The sequence below is a fragment of the Opisthocomus hoazin genome, chromosome 4, assembly GCF_030867145.1.
Source record: "Opisthocomus hoazin isolate bOpiHoa1 chromosome 4, bOpiHoa1.hap1, whole genome shotgun sequence".
NCBI classification, from domain to species: domain Eukaryota; kingdom Metazoa; phylum Chordata; class Aves; order Opisthocomiformes; family Opisthocomidae; genus Opisthocomus; species Opisthocomus hoazin.
Genome location: NC_134417.1, coordinates 70,358,720 through 70,383,194, shown reverse-complemented (window position 1 = coordinate 70,383,194; position 24,475 = coordinate 70,358,720). Strand labels below are relative to the sequence as shown.

The following is a 24,475-nucleotide window of genomic DNA, read 5'->3' as shown; positions in this document are numbered from 1 at the left end:
GGAGCATTTTTGAGCGTGCGGTGAATTTTCCCCAAGGCCAAATGCATGCTGGGCTGCCTTCATAGCAGAACAGGACTGAAGTCCAGCTCTTGGGTAAAGAACAGCCGAAAAGGGGTGTCTTGATGACCCTTTGTACCAGTACACACCCTCGTTAAAATACACAAAAAATAAAATTCAACCACTTTATTGAAACTGCATTAAAGAAGGGATGTAGTGAGGGTAGTTAAAAAATAGTAATACCCAACAAAATACAGAGGAAGCTCTGATTCAGCAAGTCAAGTGCAAGGGAGATGCTGCAACTGTTGGTACGACGCATGTGCAGCACACCGTAACAGACAGCGGCTGCGTCTGTAGTAACAAACTAAATGTGCTTTTGCCTTCAGATGGAGTTGAACTGGCATGGAACCACCTCTGCCTGTGGCAGCAGACTGGGCCTTCACTGTCAGGTTGACCCCACAGAAGCTGTGCACGGGGCCCGGGCCCAGCAGGGAGCCTGGCCCTGCCTTGGAGCTTGGTGATGGTGACAGCTTGCACCTCCCAAACACCTGCACACCCGGTCAGGCAGTTGGCTTCAGTGCCTGCGTGGGCCTGCATTTCTTAGGGCGTTACCTTAAACTGAAAAGCCGCTGCAGCACCCATCGATGTGCTCACCATGCTCTCTGGGTTTCTGATGAGCACGAGGTACTTTTTCCAGTTTAACCTAAAGCATCTTTCATTTTAAATAAGCCTGAGACGAAGCTGAAGACTATTTGTAACATGTATTTACACAAAATACAGAGCTGCAAATAACAAAATGCACAGAATTAAACACGTGAGAATAAATGAATTCATTCTATATCAACCTCCTTATGGAGCAATAATCATATCGTACAATTGGAAGCCCAAAACATTTTCTAAAAATCATTTTAGATACCCAACAACAATCTTTAGTCAGACTAAAAATTAACACAGCAGCAGTGGTTATTCTTCAGTGCTCCATCCATCATCACAGTCAGAGCACCTTTCTTTTTTTCTGTTCTCCCTTCTTTCCTTCTTTTTTCTCTAGCTGTAAAAGAAGTCACAAAATCTTCAGTAATAGTTTCTATTTTGAATATTTGATATATTTTGAATATTTGATATTTTCTTAGTCTTAAGAAAAAAGAAAAAGTGAATTCACCCTTTGTGAAGCAGTTAAAAAGGAAGCTGTATTTAGTTACCAAATGTAATGGCAGAAATTCACTGGGAATTCTAGAAAACACCTTGACGGATTCAAATTTGGCACAATATATTTCACCATATATTTTGACTTCATGCAATCGGATGAAGGAGAATTAAGGACATTGGTTCGTTTTTTCATTTAAATGAGAAAAGAAAGACTTTCCATATTCATATATGTTGATCATGATGGCACAAGCAGGAGCAACTTTAAACAGCCGTGGCACAATACCTGCCCGGAAGAGAAGGGAAAGTAGTCACGATTAAGCATCTGTTTTCAGACGGAAGCACTGCAGTACCACTTAGTGGTCACGACACGTTGATACCGCAGCGTATCGGCGTAGAGCCGGGCTTCTGCCTGTCCGCATTCCCCAAAATACTGGAATTACTGGCTGCAGGCATGACCGCTGTGGCCATGGGGGTGGAGCCCCTTGCCCCGCGGGGCTGCTCTGCCCCAGCACAGATGGGGTGGCCCTGGGCACAACCTGCGAGCCCTCCTCAGGGTGTCAAGTGCAACCTCCCTGCTCTGCAGGACGAGCAGAGGCTGGTGACCTCCGGTGGGACGACGAGAGGTCCAGGAAGCCCTGAGCGCTGGAATGGATACAGTTAGGGAGGAAGGGGCTCGGGAACCGTGCTGGGCTGTGCCCTCTGCCATAGGTGCGGGCCTCCACCCTTCAAGCCAACTGCTCGGTAAAAAGCACGATTCCCCTGCTGCTGTCTGCTGGGACCTACAGCACCTTTACTGAAACGGAAGGAGCCTGCTCTCGTCTATGAACGACAGAATTTTGGCATTAAATGCCTCCCATGACAATCAACTGTGATCTTGTCAGTGGAGTTTAGGAAGTGACTCAGTTTAGCTACAGGTAGGAAAATAAGGCTGAATCCACGCATCTGCACACACCCATCTCCTTCCTCTTGAAACGCAAAGGCGCCTGCGTGGACCTAGTGCAGATGACGCATGAGCTACGGCAAACTTGTGTCGCTTTGAAACAGCAGCAGGAAGCCAGGTGGAAAGTCCCGTCATCTCACTTAGGTGTGGGCGACTGAACTGAGACAGGGGCTGATCAAGAGGACGTCTCTACACCCCGCTACTCACACGTCAAGAGCTAAAAGTAGGTATCCGAAGCTATGACCTAAATTCCACCCAAAATGTCTAACGCTATTGATACTTTGTCGTGTCTTGCATTCTGCTGACAGTGCAAATCCTGTTACACAGCTATGTCATCACTGTACAGGAAGTAAAGCAATTTAATCTCTTTCAGCAAACACAAGTCTTGCAAGCAGCTGTGTAGCCATTCACACGAAGGACCCCACAGAACCCCGGCAGTGCTGTCAAGACTGCAATGTACCCTGGGTTTGGAATGTCTCTTGCAGTTGTTCATTGAAGTATGAGCTACTGCAGGCTTTTATCTCCGTATTGTTTTAATCTCACTGTTTTGTCGTTTCCCGCTTAAGCTGCCAGAGGCACACATGACAACATGTGTGCATTATGAAGGACAGAGCATTGCCCCAGCCGTTCCACGGAACAGGACAGCAGCGGCCTCGCCCCACGAGTAGACTTGCTGAAGACAGAAGGACCTGGGAATCTCTTCCCCTGCAGCCTGGGAGATGGGCGTGGGGGGAGCTGAACTACACGTGCTAGGGAAGTAAGCAGGCGCAGGGCAGCTGGGAGATGAGCATCCTGAGGTGGACACAGAGACAAACATTTTATACGCCTTCAAGGCTGAATTTTCAGTCTCCTGTTGCCATACATAGAAAGGAGGATATTCAAAAACAAAACACTTTAAACACAGTTTAGTTAAGAAGTGATACTGGGTTAGTCTGGTGATACTTGGGCTAGTAAATTATTGCTAGAACTACCTGAATGTACGTATTCAGCGAAGGCAAAGTTTCACCCCCAGGTAAAGATTTGCTTTTGTTTAATGAATGATAGTTGTACTTCACAAAAAGATATGAACCAGTAATTAGAATTCTTGAGGATGTGTAATCAGCTTGAACATTAACACAGTGACTATCCATTTGGACTGTCACGTGAGGCTGGAGACTCATTCTCTCAGCTCCTGTCACATGTGGCAGCAATCCCCGACTGCCTTTGTGCATACTCAGGTACACAGAGTGGGAAATGCCTAGCACCGCCTGAGCTTCCTCTTAATTCTCATTCGGCCACAACACAGGAAAGGGAGAGAAGGTAGATACAGAGCACACTTGTGGATGGCAGGTCTCGAAGAACTCCATTAACCAATAATCACAGCACAGCATACATGTGCACTCCCAAAGTGTAACACGGGAACCTCCATATTCATATTTACTTGGGTCTGAATCGTAGACTGAGCAGCGTGAAGCAAAACTTGTAAGCATTCACCATGAAATGCATTTCTTTGAATGGTGGAAGAATGTCCAGTTATAGGTAGGTTGGAGGAACTAGGAACCTCATACCAAGCCACCATCCAGGAAAAAATACTGTATTTCATTCACTGTGGGCTGAAATGACTGCAGACCTCTTGCTAAACGCCCTGATGTTTGTTAAGACAAACTTGATGATGGTGATGAACCACAGAGAAGCACAAGTATTTTGGAAAGTCAGATATAAAATATCACTTTCTGTAAGGTACAAAAATAAACACCTAGAAGAGCCAAAGGAACATACCAGCGTCTTTCTCAAATGGCTCCGTAGCCACCATACTACTGCGCTTCAACCCATGGATGAAAACTTTCGGCCTTCCCCATTCAAATTGTCCCCAACACCCCCATTCCTCTATGAAATACCAAGGCATAGACAAGTCTACTTTAAAAATGCCTTCCATTCAGAACACAAACATTTCCACTTCAGGCAGACTCTCACAGAAAGAAGAAATAATGTATTGAGAGACTGAAAAGAAACAAGTTATATGCCATAAAGTTCTTTGTGTCTCAAGAGCTCAAGGTATCTGCTGTGATGTTTAGTAAGTTGTAGGGATCTATTCCAACATAAAAGAGAAAGAAATGAGAAGAAGAGAAAGAGGGAATGGCAATCGTGAGAAGAATAATTGGAACCTCCCAATGGAATCTTCAGGTTTGCTGACAGAGAGTTGGTAGCTCCATGGAAGAGATGCTAATAGCAGTAGTCTCATACTGTGACTGCTCTAGAGGCAGGAGCTTGAGCATGGTCTGGTCTCAGGCTCTGCTTGCTACCGAGCTGCAATATTGTATCTCCTGAGGGACAGTAGATACAACACCAAATGATCTAAAAATTGTACGAAAATCTTCAAGAAGTGAAGCCTTGATAATTTTTTTATTTCAATAATGTTCTCCCAGAGAGGCAAATTTTCTACTAAAACCTGAATTCCTCAGGCATGCTAAACTTTACAGCTGAGAAGACCTTCCCATTAGGATGGTAGTGCTTGTTCCAGCTCCATCTGTTCCCCACAGCATCCTCCTGGAGAAACCAGCTGCCCATGGTTTGGAAGGGTGTACTCTCTGCTGGATAAAGAACTGGCTGAATGGCCGAGCGCAGAGTGGTGCTGAATGGAGTTAAATCCAGCTGGCGGTCAGTCATGAGTGGTGTTTCCCAGGGCTCAGTTTTGGGTCTGGTCTTGTTTAACATCCGTATCAATGATCTGGATGAGTGGGTTGAGTGCTCCCTCAGTAAGGCTGCAGATGACACCAAGTTGGGTGGGAGTGTCGATTTGCTTGAGGGTAGGAAGTCTCTGCAGAGGAATCTGGGCAGGCTGGATCAATGGGCCAAGGCCAACTGTATGAGGTTCAATAAGGCCAAATGCTGGGTCCTGCACTTGGGTCACAACAACCCCATGCAATGCTACAGGCTTGGGGAAGAGTGGCTGGAAAGCTGCCCAGTGGAAAAAGATCTTGGGGTGTTGGTCGACAGCCGGCTGAACATGAGCCAGCAGTGTGCCCAGGTGGCCAAGAAGACCAACAGCATCCTGGCTTGTATCAGGAATAGTGTGGCCAGCAGCAGTAGGGAGGTGATCGTGCCCCTGTACTCGGCACTGGTGAGGACACACCTCGAGTGTTGTATTGAGTTTTGGGCCCCTCACTACAAGAAGGACATTGAGGTGCTGGAGCATGTCCAGAGAAGGGCACTGAGGCTGGTGAAGAGTTTAGAGAACAAGTCTTACAAGGAGCAGCTGAGGGAGCTGGGGCTGTTTAGTCTGGAGAAGAGGACGATGAGGGGGGATCTTATTGCTCTCTACGAGTACCTAAAAGGAGGTTGTAGTGAGGCGGGTGTTGATCTCTTCTCCCAGCTAACTAGCAAGAGGACAAGAGGCAATGGCCTCAAGTGGCATCAGGGGAGGTTTAGATTAGATATTAGGAAAAATTTCTTTACTGAAAGAGTGGTCAGGTATTGGAACAGGCTGCCCAGGGAAGTGGTGGAGTCCCCATCCCTGGAGATGTTAAAAAAACGTGTAGATGTGGCACTTTGGGATATGGTTTAGTAGGCATGGTGGTGTTGGGTTGTCGGTTGGACTTGATGATCTTAGAGGTCTTTTCCAACCTATGATTTTATGATTTTATGATTCTGTGATCTTGCAGGTTGTCCTAAAGACTAGTTGGGCCTACCGTATTTCATCACAAAGTTCTCCCAGCGTACACAGACATTTAGTTTAGTTACTGGAGAAATTTCTGTGCATATGGGGTAAAGAGTATCTGGTAGTTGCAGAGAGGAAATTGGGGTGGGAAGAGCGGCATATAGCTAAACTATCAAAAATACTTTTGGTTTCAGTTACCAGATTTGCAAATAGAAACACAACTTGTCTTCTATGGCTACTTCAGACACAATGGATGAGACTGCAAGAACTCCAGTTTCTGGGAAACCCCGTCTTTTCCTCCTGCTTCGCTTAACAGAGCATGCCAAGTAAAAACCTCTTGGAGTCTATCAGGATCCATGACAGCTGCTGCCAAATATCTACACATCTGTGAAAAAAATTCCATGTCATTCTCCAAAAGAATATTCGGGGATCTGGCTAAATCCACCATGAATTACTGAAACGACTGGTGATTATCTGAGAAGGGAGTCAATCCTCTTTGTTAACTACAGAAGTGGAACATTCCCTGAAAGATCTTAAGAATTAAAAGAAGTCCTCAGTTTCAGAATGAGGTAACAGTGAGGGACTTTTCCTCCAATGCTGGAATGTCAGTTTTGTCTCTTATGTCACACTTGCTAGCTCACAAAGTCCTTGTTCTGGCCAGGGCAGTTTGGTCATGCAGTGGAAAAGACACTCATAATTATGTCTCATGAGGTCTCAGGAGCCTCTGTGATCACTCCTTGATGCCAGGAGGTCCTGACACAATTGACCCATAATGACGAAAATAAGGGGGAATAGTATTTCCTGCTGGGACCTCTCAGGGAAACAGCCAGCTTTGATGCTGGAGGTTTTGAGTTAGTACCAAGAATTAGGTCATACGATTAGGTAGGGCTCACTGGTTTCAGAGAGTCGCCAGGATTTGAATAAGACACCAGAAGGTATTCCTGGGGGTTTCTTTACTGTTCTGTAAATATACAGGGTTCATATGGCCAAGACATCTTATGATGGTCAGGGATACATCTGTGTTGGTCAGCAGTAGAAATAACTACTGCACATAGTCCAGGGCTAAAAAGTGATCAATAACACGAAAAGACAGTCTTCAAGACAGTCCATGCAAGAAGAAAAATAAAATACATCAAGTAATTACACAGCTAAATGGGGTCTTAACAGTGGCATCATGTCTTACCGAATAGCTCAGAGAAACCGAAACAGCACCAGCTACCTACGGAACTATGCACTGATGGGCTGAACAGAGGACACAGCTGGGCAGCAGTCACCGCTCAGTGGGTTCAGTGAGGGTAAGAAAGTCAGGTAAGACATGTACACTCATGTGAGTACACGAGATAATGTACAAATAAAATTTTTAAAACTCGTTGACTCATTCAGAACTCAAACTGTCAAGATTGCATTTCTCCATCTGTTTAAACATACAAATCTAACAAAGATGTTAAATAGTGTTTCTAGTTTGTCAGAAAATCATGTCAGATGGGATCTATCCTGGGCCTAGTATTCCACAGGCCAGTAACAGTATTTTATCATGTGAATTCTACTTCAAAATATCTATTCCATACTCAGACTTCCTGGATTCTCAGTAATGCATCTTCTTCAAAGACTAAGAAGGGAGACGGGAAAATAACACTGAAGCTTAAGCTCTGTTTCTGAGACAGAAAGAACCAAAAAAGTTGAGTATAGAAACTACTATGAAATGAAGAACAGAAATTAGGATGGCTATTCCTAAATATAGGTGATGCAAAAGTACTGACAGTTTGGAAATTTTTAGCACTGGACTAAAAAATGAACCTAAGAAACTTTCTCAGTCTAAATGCACCTCCATAGTGTAGCTTCCAAACCTACAATCCATTAAATTTCCTTTGTAGCAATTCTGTCTGAAAAACCCAAGCCTTACAGTTTCAGAAATCAACAAATTATTTAAACCTGAAAAAACATAGTTCCTGAACTGAACTGTTTCACACCATTTTTAATTGCCAATCCAGCCTATTTGTCAGGCTCAGCCCCTCTATTTTTTAAATAAATTGTGTCCATCTGGGACAGCTGTAGTTTAGTAACTTGTGAAGAGATTACCAAAGTTCTCTCTGTATGTATACATGTCTGTTGCTTTATATATGCCAACTATTCCATAACTGTCAGTGTTCACAGAGATGGAAATATTACATAATTTATGCATGTTAACATCTATAATCGCTTGTTACTGGTTAAAAAAACTGTCTCTCTAGTGTGGGGTTTTTTTAGAAAGATATCAAAAGATTTACCAGCAAATAATCCAGTAATCCTGTTTTTAGCGAAAATTTTCCTCATAACTGCCCAGGTTGATGTACACTCCCTCTGTGGAACTCAATATAGTACAAGAAAACAGTGAATTAAGCAATATATATGGTGCCACACAAGAATATTTTTAGAAATCAGAGACAGTAATAGGTGTAATTTTTAGGTTTAATTATTTTTATGTTAATTTTTTCCACACTATTTATACAGGATGTTAAATTCATACAGTATGCAAATTTATACAATACTCAAGTTAAAAAAGCATGACATGGAAAAACCTGTAGTAATGCCTGGAGTAAGACATAAGAACAGAGACAATATTCCTTACTAGAGTAACTGATACGGTTCAAGTCAACTAGCTCTCAAATGAGTCAGTCCCTCTCCATGGCACTTCATACATGCAGCTAAAAAGTGATCAGAATTCAGATTTTTAATCAAGAACTTGACCTTCTGGTGAACTGAATGTAAACGTAAGTTTTGAGAATTGGTATCATAAGAATGAATCATAAGAATATGATTAAGCTAGGACACTACACCTTATGTCTAAGTTTACAAAAATCAAATTCCCCCCAGGTCTATGAGATGTGGATCGAAGTCCCTTGTAGAGCTAAATTACATACCATAAACAACCTTACTGCAGCAGCATCAAGAAGCAATCTGCATCGCAACTGTTTTAAACGGAGGAATTTTTTTTGTGCTATTTCACTCTGCATATGCTGCTTTCACATGTAATATGAAAGCGGCTAAGAAAATTTTTCTAGATGAAAGTTAAAACAGTTTCTTAGAATACATTCAGCAGGAACTTCCTACAGCGTCTGGAAGCCACAAAATATTTTTGCAGCCAGAAGGACAATATGTAGATGCAAAGTCAGTGTCCAACTCTAACAGCAACTGGATTTGGAAAGAATTAAACCAGTACAAATTATAGATAACCATAATGAAATTTTAAACATATATTAATCTAGTTAATATCATCCAAATAAATATATAGCAGCTACCTGTGATTCAAAGTGGTGTTAGCAATGAATTCTAATACTCATTAGCACAAGGGAAGAATTGAAACACAGTAACTATTTCTATTTAAAGCTTTTTTGATCTTTGTCTGTTCTGCAATGAAACATAAATATGTTTTTTTGAAGCAAAAAAGAAAAAAAAAGCCTTAGCAAATGAAACCTCATGCCAAAAAGCATAACATCTTTCTGCACTAGGGACTTCAAATTAGTTTCTAGGCAGAAACTGTTTGGGTACTCAGCCTTATTACTGGTCTGTAATCTTAGAGCCATGATCTAACATTTATTTAAGTTAATGAAAGTCCCTCACTGGTCCAGGTCCCAAGCAATGCAAAAAAAAAGGGTTTAGATACAACTTGAATTTGCATAAAATGCAGTAGTGCTACTAAACACAGAACAAAAAAAGAAACTTCCTTCCTCTTTCATCCTTTAAAGCTATTAGGATATTCACTAATACAATAATAGGATATTCACTCAAAAATAACTTATTTGAAACCACACAAAAAGAAGGTAAAAACTATACAACCTGAGCACAGTGCTTTCTCTCTCTAGCCTAATACTTAACAAAAGAAGAATATTATTATAAAGGAGCAAGCAAACATTTTATCATGTTATTTTTATCAACTCAAAAGTCTTTTTCAATAGATCACTGTTCACCTGAATGTTTAATAATAAATCAATTTTTTTCCTATTTAAATATCTTACTTTAAAAGTATACAAATGTGCAATTGGTCTCCCTCAATGTAATAGCTCTGGATTTTTCTGTTTATATTTTATGCCATCTTATTAACCTAAATGATACTGAACTCACACCTTTTCCCTCCTCCATGCCATTCATGAAATACTGTATTTATCCTAGGAGATAAAAAATATCCTATGAGATGTTACACTTTGGAGAAGAAAAGGTCTTAGTGATAGTATTTTTAGATAAACATTAAAAGAAGAGACAAATATTTAAAATTCCCACCAAAAGTTTATATACCCAAACATTAGGTTTTATTTTTTCAAACATTATAGGTTTTTCTTCTCCCTGTCAGCAACTTACTTTTTAAGGTCTCACACTCCCAAAGTTCAGTCTGCCTATGTGTTTTCACTACATCAAATGGCAGAGTTATGACAGCTGCGATCTATCAGGAAATCAGTTTTAATGTCAGACCACAAACAATTAAAATTTAATTTTTTTTTAATTAAAGAGCACACAGTTTAAAACTAGATTTTATATTCCAAGTGCCTGATACTATTAAAAGTCTTGTATTTCAGAACCCTGTAATTTATTCAGATATCCCTAATCAGCTTGAACACCAGACCATGTGTATTCAAAGTAGATGCACCCCAAAACCTACACCACTTCTGAGAAAATCATATAAAATCATACCTCTTCTAAATAGTTGATAATAATAAAGAGAAACAAAAATATGTACTACAGAGCCAGATGCTGCTCCTGAAGTAAAAGCAATAAAAAATGTTGGTTCATGTGCACCAACTTCCTTATACATCATCTTCTTGAAACATTCATAATTATACCAGTACATTGCTATGGTTATAAAAAAATAAACTTGTATTACAAACTACATTTGTATGTCAACTACAGAAATGCTTTTATCAAATACAGATGCAAAAATTCTACTGTGGCAACGGGAGCAAAAAGAAACAAAAGATGAAAGCAAATTAAAAGTGTTCACTCTGATGATCCATAGACAGACTGCCTTGTCCCCCTTAGCTCCACATTCCAAATTTCTTCACATGATACAAATTAGCCTAATCATTTTGTCATTCCCATAACTCTTACATCAACCCAAGCACTACAAACTCACATAACTGATTTTTTAAAATTCAATCTAACATAAATAAAAATGTAGGCTTTAATTATTTGCTATTTTTTCAGGCATATTTCACACATTTAATATATCTCACTAATTCTACAAAAATGTGTTTCACACAAAATGAAAGGTTGCTCAGGACTGCCTCATTCTTCTAGGGGACAGACTGTAAAGTTTAATTCTGAGAACCACGAAATACAGTTTTGCTCTCTGGAATTACTAAGGGGGGAATGCCTCTGTGAGGACTGTCAAGGGCAAGTCTGATGAACAGTTTTTAGGAATAACATGTTTCTGTTTTCAGCTGCTGAACTAAACTGCATTCCTGCGTTCTAACTGAAACTCTAAACTATATGCTACTGGGCTGAATTATAGAGTGATTTCTTGTGGCAGTTGGTCAAGTAAATACTGCGAATGACAGCTGCATATCCTAAAAGATAACTGTGCCTCATTCAGCACTGAGTTCCAGAGGTTGTGCCAGCAGAGAAATACTAAAGTATTCTCTTGCCATAAAGACTGCCAGCACATATACCTGGCCTCCAACATTTTGCAAAAGTAAATGCAGGCAGTAGCTCAGGAGGCATCCCCAGGGCTTGAAGAAAACCTATTATTGAAGTGTATGTAACCCTAATTTAATATAAATTATCTAAATCCAAAACTTTTCTTAAGCACCTGCAAGACTGTATACTTTTTATGTTTATATTCTCTGCAGTGCTACTTAAAGAATGACTCAAATATTATTGTTAACCCAGGTCTCGTTCTGATAAACATTTGCAGCTGAAGTTTTATTCAGTCTAGCCAGCCTCTCACGGAACATGCTGGAAGTTTATCATTCTCACTTGGGCTAGTAACGCAGTGGTATTCTAATCACCCTGTGCTGCTGGAGTCAGTTTTCACAAAGGAGCTGCTTTCTCAAGATAAATTGTTGCATTGATTTGAATTCCCTTGAAAGAGGTAACTTGAGCTAACTGCAGCAAAGGCACAGACTGTGCTGAGAGAACACCAGAAACCATGATGCTGTTGGGGCATCATTCAGAAAGAAGACCTAAGAGTGAAGGTATTAAGGGAGCATATCTTAACTGCATAGAGTATTTATAAGGAAAAAAATAATCAGAAAACACATTTGGAAAAGGCATTAAGCGGCATCAAGCATCCTTAGCTTTGTATAACCAGAGTTTTGTGGCATTTAATTTTGTTTCTTTGAAAAATACTTTCTCCTTTACTCACGCATTATCTGCCTGCTCACTTCCAGCTCTTTAACAATAGCCCTTAACTTATAAGGCAGTAACTGCCCACTAACCTGTGCCTCTACCTTTCCAGCACCCTATGACGCCTACGAAACACGGGGCACAGACAAGTGCCTGCTAGCTCTGAAGTGAATGCCAGCGCAGTGTGGAGACCGACTTAAAATCAGCTTGGACCAGTGGAGGAACAGCAAGCATGGACACAAGAATCTGAAAAGGGCCGAGAAGAACGCACACACATCACCTTAGTACCCTCATCTTTGTGCACTCCCTCACCATCCTCTGATCTTCCCACTCTGTTAAAGGCAGCAGAGGGAAGGAAGATCACAAGCTCCTGCCACATTAGTACAGACAAAAATCAGTAAGACAAGAGTTTCTACCTGAAGTCAGAAAACAGAAATTAGATGAAGAATTTTAGAGTTCCCTTAGCAGAACAGCTAAAGAGAAAGATGCATTTGGCAGAAAAGAAAAATAGGTAAATTAAAAAATAAATATTGAATAGGAAGCACTTTGGGCAAAAGGTTCAGATTAATTTTGACATTTATCTTTTGCCTCAGAGAAGGTGTGTTTCCATAGGTTCAGAAGCCTTCCCTATCACAGAAGGCTAAATGAAGTCCCATCAAGTAACAGGATCATTAAGTAGGAAATACAGTCCAATGACAATCTTCAAACAACTACCAGTAGCAAAGTTAAAGAAAACAGAGTACTATTCATTCTGAAAACAGCTGAAATAACTTAGGTCTTTTAGCTCACTGAACTGCTAAGAGCAATTTGAAACTAAATATCCTACTCACCCCCACTTACCATGCATTGGTTTGGTTCACAGACAATTTAAAATTGACTCCAGGTGCACATCTAAATGTGCTCAAATCCCACAAGAGTCTAAACTAGACGGTTTGGAATCACAAATTAAATTAGACATCAGATTATTTTAAGAATTAAGTAGGAGAACAAAGATAGCAGGTCAAATATTTCAAGGGTTGTCTGCCTCCAAAAATAGGTTTGAAGGATTTTTCTGGGCCAACACAAGGTGTTCAAAAGTGTTATTCCTGGTACAATCTGAAGGACAGAAACGGCTGCAAGTACAATTGATGCCTGATGATCCACAAATTCTCTGACAAAAACAGGCCTCAGAGAGACAGGGGCTTTCACCACTGGCATTAACAAGTCCTTTAGCAGTCTCCTCTGTAGCTCACAACATAGCAGAGCTGTGACAAAAAGAGAGAACATATGACTGGGGAGGAACAGCCCCATGCATCAGTACAGGCTTGGGGTGTACCTGCTGGAGAGCAGCTCTGTGGAGAGGGACCTGGGCGTCCTGGTGGATGACAGGTTAACCATGAGCCAGCAGTGTGCCCTGGCTGCCAAGAAGGCCAATGGCATCCTGGGGTGCATCAAGAAGAGTGTGGCCAGCAGGACGAGGGAGGTTCTCCTTCCCCTCTACACTGCCCTAGTGAGGCCTCATCTGGAGTACTGTGTCCAGTTCTGGGCTCCCCAGTTCAAGAAAGATGAAGAGCTACTGGAGAGAGTCCAGCGGAGGGCTACAAGGATGATGAGGGGACTGGAACATCTTCCCTACGAGGAGAGGCTGAGGGAGCTGGGCTTGTTCAGCCTGAAGAAGAGAAGGCTGCGAGGGGACCTAATAAATGCTTATAAATATCTGAAGGGTGGGTGTCAGGAGGATGGGGCCAAGCTCTTTTCAGTGGTGCCCAGTGACAGGACAAGGGGCAATGGGCACAAACTGAGGCACAGGAAGTTCCATCTGAACATGAGGAAGAACTTCTTCCCTCTGAGGGTGATGGAGCACTGGAACAGGCTGCCCAGGGAGGTTGTGGAGTCTCCTTCTCTGGAGATATTCAAGACCCGCCTGGACAGGTCCTGTGCAGCCTGCTGTAGGTGACCCTGCTTCGGCAGGAGGGTTGGACTAGATGACCTACAGAGGTCCCTTCCAACCACCACCATTCTGTGATTCTGTGACCTTCTCTGTCCCAGTCATCTTAAGGAACAGCCCTAAGACTACCTAAGCTCTGCATCAGAGCTTCCATCTTCTAGACTTTCAGCTTTGGAGTTTTGCTAACAAGTGGTGCTCTAGCTTCATGTTTTTTGTTATACAAACTAATTCATCTTGCTAACAAAAATTTGTGAAGCATTACTGTGTCACTCTCTCTTTGTACATATTCTCCAAATTAAGCATCAGAACACTTAGATACAGCATGTTTTTTTATAAGAAAATAGCCACTATACCTATCACAGAAAGTTTCCTACTGGAAGTCTTCAAAAACAGTCATTGCATAAGCTAAAGATGCGAAGAAACAGTCTAAGCACAGAAAAACGGAACGTAACAACGAACCCTAGATGGTATGCACAAACAAAATGGGGGAAAAAAGCAGGTCCTCAAAGAATTTATAAAGAAAAACACTCAAAAGAGAACAAGTAAATCTCAGTCATTCTTAAAGTTAACCATTAAAATCACCTAAAACCACAGACAGTCATTCTTAAAGCTAACCATTAAAACCACCTAAAACCACAGACAGTCATTCTTAAAGCTAACCATTAAAACCACCTAAAAACACAAAGTCTAATGGAGTTACGCATAAACGTATCTTCTGACATAACACAAACTTGCATGGAAAACAAACCCTACCTGAGAAAGGTACATCTCTCAGAATAGTAGAACTCCAGCCTCTCCACAGGGAAAACCACCCATCTGTAGCCACTTTACTGCTGACACGTGCAGAGTTGCTTGTAGGACAACTTGCGATACTGCATTCTAGTTCTGATCAGCTCCAGGGGGCTCACCATGGTAACTGCAGCTACTGCAAATGAGAACAACGTGGGCTTTTTTTTTAAATGAACATTTACTAGTAATATTTCCTGAACATTAAAGTCAGGTCTCACCTTGCTTTATATATTTTATTCCTTTCAACTCTCCCATTTTCCCTGAAATAATTCCCCAACTAAATTTCCTCTTCCAGTAAGAATACCGTATCTATTCACAGTACCTAAACTTTCAGGCCACACAAGCTACCTACCTTTCTTCAGTACTGGCATGTTGTAATCCACGTAACGTGTTAAGAATCCTAATTTTCAGATTTATTACATACATACACTGAAAATTTCAAGTACTTACAAAGTTTTCATTTTCAATACTTGCCATTTTAAAGTGTAACTTGAGGAAAGTGAGCTTGGGGTTTAGGGGTTTTTTGTTAAGGACAAAAGTGATGGTTAGAGATTAAGCTCTTATTGGTTTCTAACCATCTTTGCCGTTCTTATTTTAAACTATCAAGAATATTTAGCAAGCAATCTGTATCTGATAAAGTAAGTTGCTTGCATCTGGTGCAAAGATCAGTGAGTCACCACTCACTAACAAGCTCCCATCACACACTTAACAAGACTTCAGTAATTTTACTAGATCTAAGAACTTTTCTTCTGTGCTGGGATAAGGTTTCTTTGACATGTGAATTTAAAATCTGGAGCCACCTCATAAGAACAATATGCCACATCACCACAGAATAACAATTATTTTTCCACTAATCTTCCAGTCCACCCATAGTTGTCACAAGAAGAATATGGAACTACATCTTCAGAGTCTTCTAAGAAAGCCTAAAAATATATGACCTGAGCTACTTCTACAAAAATAGATGAGGAAAAAGATAAACAAAAGTAAGAAAATATAAAAACAAATTCAGTCCCCTTTACATCATATGGCAGTAAAACCAGTACAAGTCCCATTTTCATTTTCCTTGTAATTACCTATGTAGCTTCCATTATAGAAAATAATGATGTTTATTATTAGATTCGTGGCAGAATAGACTTAAATTACACTGTCCTTGGTAGAATTCTAGAAATACAAAATTTTGAACAAATTACAAACATAGTGAAAATGTCAACAGCGAAAATAAATCACATTATTCCAGGTTAGAGGGTTTTGTTGCCCAAGAAATACTGGGTAGTTACAGTACTACTTCCTACACCCAGCTCTGTGTGAGATTATCCCTCATTTAAAGCCACAGCAAATTTACTTTAAAAACAAAACAAAACCCAGAAAACAGCATACAGGTATTTTATTTCAGTTTTCTCTTTAAACGGATGAGAACTTACATCTGCTTAAGGAACCTGCAAGAACTGCAATGTGTTCATCGTCCTTTCCCAGTCTAGATTTCAGAGCTTCACTCAGTTGGTCACAGCAGGTGAAATAGATTACAGTGGTAGGAAGTGCCATTATTCTTAAATAAAAGTGAGGGAATCTAAATTAATACAAGCAGGAGCATGAAGTCAATGATCTTGTAACGATATTTTGCTTAAATAAGGAAACGTTAAATCTCCAGCTGTGTGCTATGGATGAAGAAAAAGCATTAATCCCACAGCTTTGATTCACTGCCTCTAGTTCAGAGTTTCAAATCCACAGACTTCCCAGTTTTCTAGTTTTTACTTTCATTATGAAAAACTATAAGTAAAATGATGATGGATTATCTCAGTGAAAAATTATTTCATAGCAGCTTCAAAACTATTTTCATAAAGGAATGGAATTGAAAGATCTGAATATGAAGCAACCAAACAAAACATTACAGAAGTAGCTACTAACCTTGAATTTTTATTCATGTAAAAATTGGGAGTATTTTCTCTATCTTAATCAACATTTACAATTCTCACTACTTGAAAGACAATGTGGGATGAGTAAATATAAGCTCTTTCCATTTGAGCATCATACAGACTACAATAACAACAGCTAGATCTTATAATCATTCAGTAGCGGGGTAAAGCACCACATCTTACTATAAAATGGCAATTATATTTCTGTGTTACATCTGTACCAATAGAGCACGTACCACCACTACCAAAAAACAGTGAAGATTGTCATGCTTGGAAAACCAACAAGCCACAGTTTAGATCTTCTTTTAAAAACTGTGTACATCTCTCCAATCAAGAAGTTTGTTCTTCTCTGCTGGAGTACAGAACACAACGTTGAAGCAAAAACTGTCTTGGCTGAAATACAGAACTCTTAGTTCAGTTAGGTCCTAAAGTCTTATATATTGAAATTGCCACATGCTGCGGGATAAATAACGAGGCCTGAGCTCCACCAGGCTTTGCTTTTTCATGCCTATATACTGAGCGCTGTGTGCAGATAAAAAGTGTACCCGTGCTTTCTCACTGGGCAACACTTTGTGTCTTACAAGACACAACTTCAATACACATTAGATCTGACCACTTTCTTGTATTGTTTATGGATGAGAACATAATTGTAGAGGTCTTAATTACTACCTGTACCAAGTTAACACGTATAAAAAGACAAAACGCTTTGGTGCTCTTTAGCCTGAAGAAAAGACCAGGAGGAGATCAGATAGCAGTGTTTAAATACATCAGTTGCTCTTGCAGAGAGAAAATGAATTATCTGTTTTCCATTATAATGTTGGATAGGATAAAAACCAACAAAGTTCTTTGGAATAAAGAAGATTCTAGTTAGATGTCTTTAAAAAATTTAAGTATGGGTAATGAGGTGCAACACTGGAGTGTCTGTGAAAAAAACTGTGTTGCTTATTGCAAGTCATTAGTAACAAGCAAATACCTGTCAAAGCCTAGCATTCTCTAACAGCCATTTTTGATCCTATGATTCGATGATGCTATCAAGGGGCCGGTTACAGAAAGGATACCATCTCTAAAAAGCAGAATGAAAAGTCTGATGTTTCTGTTTAACTACTGAGAATATATTGAAGAAGTTGCAAGGAGAAATCTCAAGATCTACCAAAAATTATACTGTTGCTAGGTGTTTCTGATCAAACTGATTACATCATTATCTGTAACTTCAGAATTAACCAAATTTTTAAAATCACTTAGAAATAAACATACTAATTTGTCTAAATAATGAAGTAATTTTTTTTAATGATAATTGGTAACATGACCAAAAGAAGAACGTTCAGCTTACAGTGTTGGGGGAAGTCCACTCCACAGCGATTTAATTCCCTCTACTTGAATAATCTTCACAAATGCGTCCTAAAAATACAACCAGGCAAAAAGCAATAAAAAGCTACAAACTTTTGCACTCAGCAATATATTTTAGCTGGCAAAACACAAAATTAGCATGTTAAAAAGTGTATTTCTAAAGTGGCTTATCATTGTAAGATCCCAGTTTTGTAATTGCTAACACTAGCTATCATATTTAATCACACAAATAGTTCCACTGAGCTGAAGGGAAATATTTGTGTGATTAAAATTAAGAATTTCCTTCCATTTTTAAAAGACCAAAGTAGTAAGTTTTTATCAGTAACTGACAGCCCTGTGAATAAGTTATTTTCAGAACTAATACATCACAGCAGCAACTTGTGGAAACTTCCCCAAAATAATCCACTAATATATTTTTTTAATACATAACAAAAGTTCTAGGCATGAAATAGCAATTAACTCTCAATGATTCTTCAATACTTGCTTTCTCTGACAATGTCACCACATATATGCAATGAGTATACACTATGCTGTATGCTTGCAAGCTTACAATTAATAACACAGCTGTCCCATTTATTTCCCAGACCACTGACAGCAAAGGAACACTAAACCTTGAAGGTCATTCAACTGAAATCACCACCAAAAAGACAAACTCCCTAATATTAGGATACCTAATGCTCTTAAACATTAGGGGGAAGAGGCTGAGATTTGAAGGGTTAGAACATGCCTGAAACCAGACAGTATCACAGGACCTCAAAAGATACAGCACCAGACAGATCACAAAAAGAACTCACAGGAAGAAAAAGCCAAATAGCTTTACAGGAGACAGCCTTGATGGACAGATCCACTGAGGTAAAAAGTTGCATGGGGAAAACAAAGACATGATTTATTAAAACAAGCCTGACTTGAAAAAAACGGAATTTTGAGAGGGAGTCAAGAAACCCTAAAAGGTCCTAACATGATTTGACAAAAAAAGACGCTTAAGAGGAAAAAAAAAAAAGACAGAAAATGGCATACCAGTATTTTATGTTTTCTCCAAATATATTCTGTACTAGTTAGTTTATATGTTTAGGATCCAGCTTCAATAAATTTACAGTACAGGAAGGTATAGGTAAAAGACTGGAGAAAGGGCATAACTAAATCCAGTGACTGAGCAGCATATTAATATACTATAATAACTATATGGGCAAATACAGCAAAATATTTGTACAGTCCTATCACTGGAAGCCTACTATGTCCACTGCAATTTTCTTTGCTGCACAATTGCCCAGCACTGTTTCATTTTTTTTTTTTTAAATAAAGCAGATCAAATGATGAGATAGTCATTCTTCTTTATGAATCACCTTGTCACAGTAAAAATACACATAAATTCATGTAAATTAGAATACTAGGCGACTTTCTAAAAATTATATGGTAAAGTTGATTGAAAAATTCAAACTGATGAAGTTACTTTAAAAAAAAATAACACTTTAAAACCGCTCAAGAAACATTTTGCATGAACTTTTTGTTCTTCTCAGAAATTTAATTCTGAAAAATCCCTGATCACATGTGTAATTCAATGACATAGTCAAACAAAATCTTGATTAATGAAGCAGCATCACAGTGTCCGACAGCAAGTCTGCTTCAAGTGCCTGGGTAAAATGGTAGTCCTACAAGTTTCAATGGATCCAGAACTTGACACAAGAACTTAACTTTAAAACACTATCTGCATTGTTAATTCAGCTCAGGAGCCTACTGGGAGATCTGTGGACAGAAGCGCTGTGTAAGCAGGTACAGAAAATCAGTACCTGCAATCAGCAACTTTTGGCAACATAGCTCAAGCAGAGAAAATAAAATCATAGAGCCAGCATCCTGTGAGGAGAGCTGTGCAGCCGCCCCCCTGTTCGTCTTAAGGAAGGAATACGTATTTTCTTGTAGAAAGTAGAAGGTATCATTAATCACCACATAAATTACACAGGGTAACCACACTAACACCCTCTCAAATGACAACAGATTGTCCCAGAATTTGAAAAAAAAAAATTTACAGTATGCCACTTAGAAATATTTTCAGCTTAGTTTTATATAAATGTAGAATGTTCTTACCAATGTCCCTTTGAAATGCCCAGGTTTTTTATACCATGCTTTGCTGTCCCCATTCTCACAAACACATATGTGATCCATAAGACCCCTGGAGTATACAAAACACTTTCCTAATAAAATGGTGTATAAGAATATAGTTAATGCTTGTAAGATTGTTCTTACTCAGAGGCAATTTCAAATTGGATAAAATGGCAACACAGATTTATCTCTAGTTCGACACAGAGGGGCAGAATAACCTTGGAAAGTCAGTGATGACAGATTCGGTAGAAGGAAAGAGGGAACAAATGTACTCCTCGGAGTGCCAGACTAAATGAAACTGCCCTCACAGGCTCTAGGAGACATGTATATGTTATACTACCATCCACTGAAGGCTAACAACAGCAACAGACCTGATTGTCACTATTGTAAGTAACTATGTGAACATCTTTCAGACTTCTAAATCTTTAAGTTGCCTCAGCATCCACATTACAAGTGGCGGTATTATGTCTTAGGTTAGACTGTATCATCCTCTGTACTTTATGATTTCTTCTACATCATGTGCTTTGAATATGTCTGATGAAATATCACTGCCGTTACAAAAACATACTTTGAGCTTCACATTTTCAGATTTCTGAAGAGTTCAGAATTTACTAACAAAACAGGATAGAAGGCACAAGTATTTTTCCTGATTTACAGCAAGCGTGACTGCATATATTTATCTCCACATACAATATGGAACACCCGTCATCTCCTTTCCTTTTAAATCTCATTTATTAATTACAAATAAATAGTAGGAATCATTGGTGTATCTTTGAGTGCACAATATCTTCATCTAATCAGAACCCAAGTGGAAAGTAACTTAGGTAAGACTTACTACTCTTTTTCAGAAGTCTCTGGTTTCTGGAGGAGATGAACTTTGATACAGCATTCTGATCACATAAGCCCTCTGATGAAATATTTAGTTATTTATTAATAGCTTTTTTTTTTTAACTCAGCTCAGTAATAGTTGTACCTTCTGCCACAATGAAAATACTAAGACAGAAAAAAGCCTGTTTAAAATGGTTATGTATTTATGGGAGGGCTTTTTCCCCACTTAGGCTGAAGAAACAAACATAACTACTGCAAAACAAACAAAAACTTTCTGTAGCTCAGAGTTATGATAACTACCAGCTAAATACAACAGCAAAAAGCAAACTGTGTCCTCCATTACACTACACATTTATTTACCTTTGGAGAATGGATTGCTTTGGGCTTGCAGTCGAGTTTTGATAACGTCAAGAGGAGTTACTAAAATAAAACAGAAGTCATTTAGAAACACCCTGCATGCCCTGAAAACGTAGAAGTGTACAGATGCCTTACCATGAATTTCTATGACTTTTTTTCTTCCCAGAGAGAAAATAAGAGATCTGTTTTACAATGTACTCAGAGGAAAAAATGAGAACTACAAATCTTGTATAGTTTGCAAGTGACCATATGTATCTTTTCTAATTTACTAACCGTCTCAAATGCCAACACCCTACACTGTGCTAGGTGTTAGAAATTGATTATAAAGATTGATTATAGAATAAAATCATAGAACTAGAACGTAGATTCAGCTGTGTAAACACAGCTGTGTTAAGATACCATACAATGTGTATGCGTGCAATTGGGATAGAAATTAATTGTATGGATTGTATCAAACAGAATTCACAAAAGAAGCCGAGACGACCCTGAAACCAAGCAAGGCCTGAAACCAGCGAGGGAGAATTCTACGAAGACAGAAGAATAGAAAGAACTTAATAAATGATGTACTTAAAGGAACGGAACGGTTGCTTAGAAACTTATGAAGATTCTAGACTTCATGTAATCGGTTTAATAAATGTATATAAACTGGTCTAGCAAGTTAAGCTTTGCCACTCACTGAAGTGATGGCCCTACTCTGAGTTGTGAATAAAGCAAAACCTAGTGTAACCCACTCGTGTGAGGATAAAATTTTTAACACTGGGATCTTATGTACACACAGTTGAAATCCATCTTGGGAATTCCACAGGCCTGATGTAGCTTTGCTTGCCACTTGACCTAACATCACCAGACACGTGGTATAAAGACGAAATAAAAAGACTATGAATTTGACAGGTGCCTTGTAAAATCCTATTTTGCAAAAATTTGGAAACTTTGGGGGGGAAAAATTTTCGTGCTTAGAAAATTGCGCATTTCCCTGCAGCATAATCAGTGTTAAAAGTCAGAACCAAAGGCTACCTTAAGCCAAAAAGTAACTGAAAGATAAAGTATAAGCTAATGAGCTTGGAGAACTCCAAGGGACGTGAAGTGCTGACTCTAACAGACCAATGCCTCCTTAGGTACGCATAGGGAAGGAGGTCCCGAGTGAGATGACTAAATATGAAGCAGAAGATGGATTCCACAGACTATCCAGAATTTTAAAAGACTAACAAAAAGCTATCCTTAAAAGCAATGCTTAGGGGGGGAAAAAAAACAATAAAAGGCTTTGACAGTGTAAGATATCACAGCAGAACAAATTAATGTTACTACTGAAGTGGTAACCTGAAGGGGACATGTCACTGGGGCCAGCCTTGCAGGATTTGTGTCTTGTACTGTAAAGAAGACTTTTATTTAAAATCTATTTGTAAGCAGCAGGAAGTATGGAATTTAATTTTTATTATTAATTTTGTTTCTTGCAGAAAGAAAGCAATTAATTACTATACCAAAAGGAAAAAAATATATAGAAATGAAAAGTTAATAAAAATTATTCTTATTTTCATAAATTGTTAAGGATTATCGGGGGTGGAAGATATTTCAATTAACCACACTTGTTAAAATACAAAAAATTATGAGAAAACTATCAAAAAAATCCTTGTTAAACATATCAGTTGAAATTTATAAACCACGTATATGCAGACACCGTGCAGAGTGAACCTGAAGAGTAGTCACGTTGCAAAGATTCTCTCTGTGGCAAGCTTGATAGTTTGCCTTATCAAATAATGATGTAATTATAGCTCCACAACAAGAGGCTATTGCTTGCTGAATAATGGTTGTTTTATCTAAGCCGCTATCACTCATTCCAGTCATGGCTTTATCCCTGGAGAAGAAAAACCTGTTAAGGAACAGAAAAGCGTATTGCAAGACTATGCTCAAAACTTGCAAAAAAATCAATGGAAAAAACGTGGTAAATTTTGATTAATACATTATGTATAAGCAGCAATAATGTAAATATTAGTCTTCTACTTGTATACAAGCATCTCCATAATTTTTTGAAATCAGAGTATTTGCACCATGTTTTTGTAAATAATCTAAGTTTCCTCAATGACAATAAATCTTCCAAATCCTACTTACATGAATTACAATGTTTAGATTTTTTTGTAAACCAAGATAAATATTTAATATGTTACCTGTTGCTGCAACAAAGGGTTTAGGAGTATGTAAATAATCTGTACAAAGATAAATTCCCAGCCTGTGGTCCATAAACTGTAGCACAGCAGAATAATTCATCTAGCCCTCCTCTTGTTTCCATCACTCCTGTGAGAAAACCCCGAGAGGTCTCCTGGCTGACCCAACAGGCACAGCCTACTAGTCCCTGGCGAGCTCCTCATGCAATGAACAGTGACTAACTAGTATTAATGCTACCATTAAATATCAGTTCCTTGAAGAAATCCTGCTGTATGGCTGCATAAGCAAAGTTACAATACCTTAGGAATGTACTCACAGTATCTAAAAATAAGAAGCTTATATATTCCCAGTATCTGTAACTAGGCAGGACAGAAGGGGAAGAAAACAAAAGACAGGACACAAAATCCTAAATTAAGGTGCATCCTTTGAAATACATGTCAGGCATCAGCGCAGTCGTGACTTTATTCGTTTGCAGTGTTCTAAGCCTTTTATTTGATCTACAGGAACACTATGTTTTGCTATTTACACTAAGTTACACAGAAAAGATAACAAAGATTCAGCTGCGTAGAACAAGATTCACCTCTTCTGGTAACTACTACTAACCTGGGGGAGTTGCCTTTTTCAATACTTTCTAAAAACTTATTTGATAACAACTCTGCTTTCCAGAACAGCATATCCAATGCGTTTATAAGCAGCAACCAGGCTGTGACCTCCAGAGGCAAAGCCTTCTGCAATACGAACGCGGAGCATCCTCGGCCAGGCCCCAGCCGCTCATCACAGAGTCACAGGAGGGTCTGGGTGGGAAGGGACCTTTGAAGCTCGTCCAGTCCAGCCCCCACGGGTGCAAGGGGTTTCCACCACCCACACACTCCGCACTCCTGGACTTCCACAGAAACTGTGGAAACAGGGATTTTAAATCCCAATCTACGCAGCCTTCGTGACCCTCTTGTGCTTTGGTGCCGTGTGCGTGCTGAGGCGGAGAGCGAGGATCTCCGGTGCAACCGCCTCACGCTCCTCATGTG

The 24,475-nt window shown here is 39.4% G+C and overlaps 1 protein-coding gene across 1 annotated transcript; it reads right to left on the bottom strand.

Moving 5' to 3' along the window:
• Nucleotides 1–502: 502 nt before the first annotated feature.
• Nucleotides 503–23,204, bottom strand: SLC25A40 (solute carrier family 25 member 40). Its single transcript, XM_075419413.1, is given in 11 exon segments — nt 503–1,426; nt 7,988–8,064; nt 10,049–10,137; nt 10,435–10,544; nt 14,716–14,807; nt 14,809–14,887; nt 16,173–16,297; nt 17,995–18,062; nt 20,094–20,200; nt 21,297–21,357; nt 23,043–23,204. Coding segments are annotated over 11 exon segments (1,017 nt in total). The 5' UTR covers nt 23,136–23,204; the 3' UTR covers nt 503–1,310.
• Nucleotides 23,205–24,475: the final 1,271 nt, after the last annotated feature.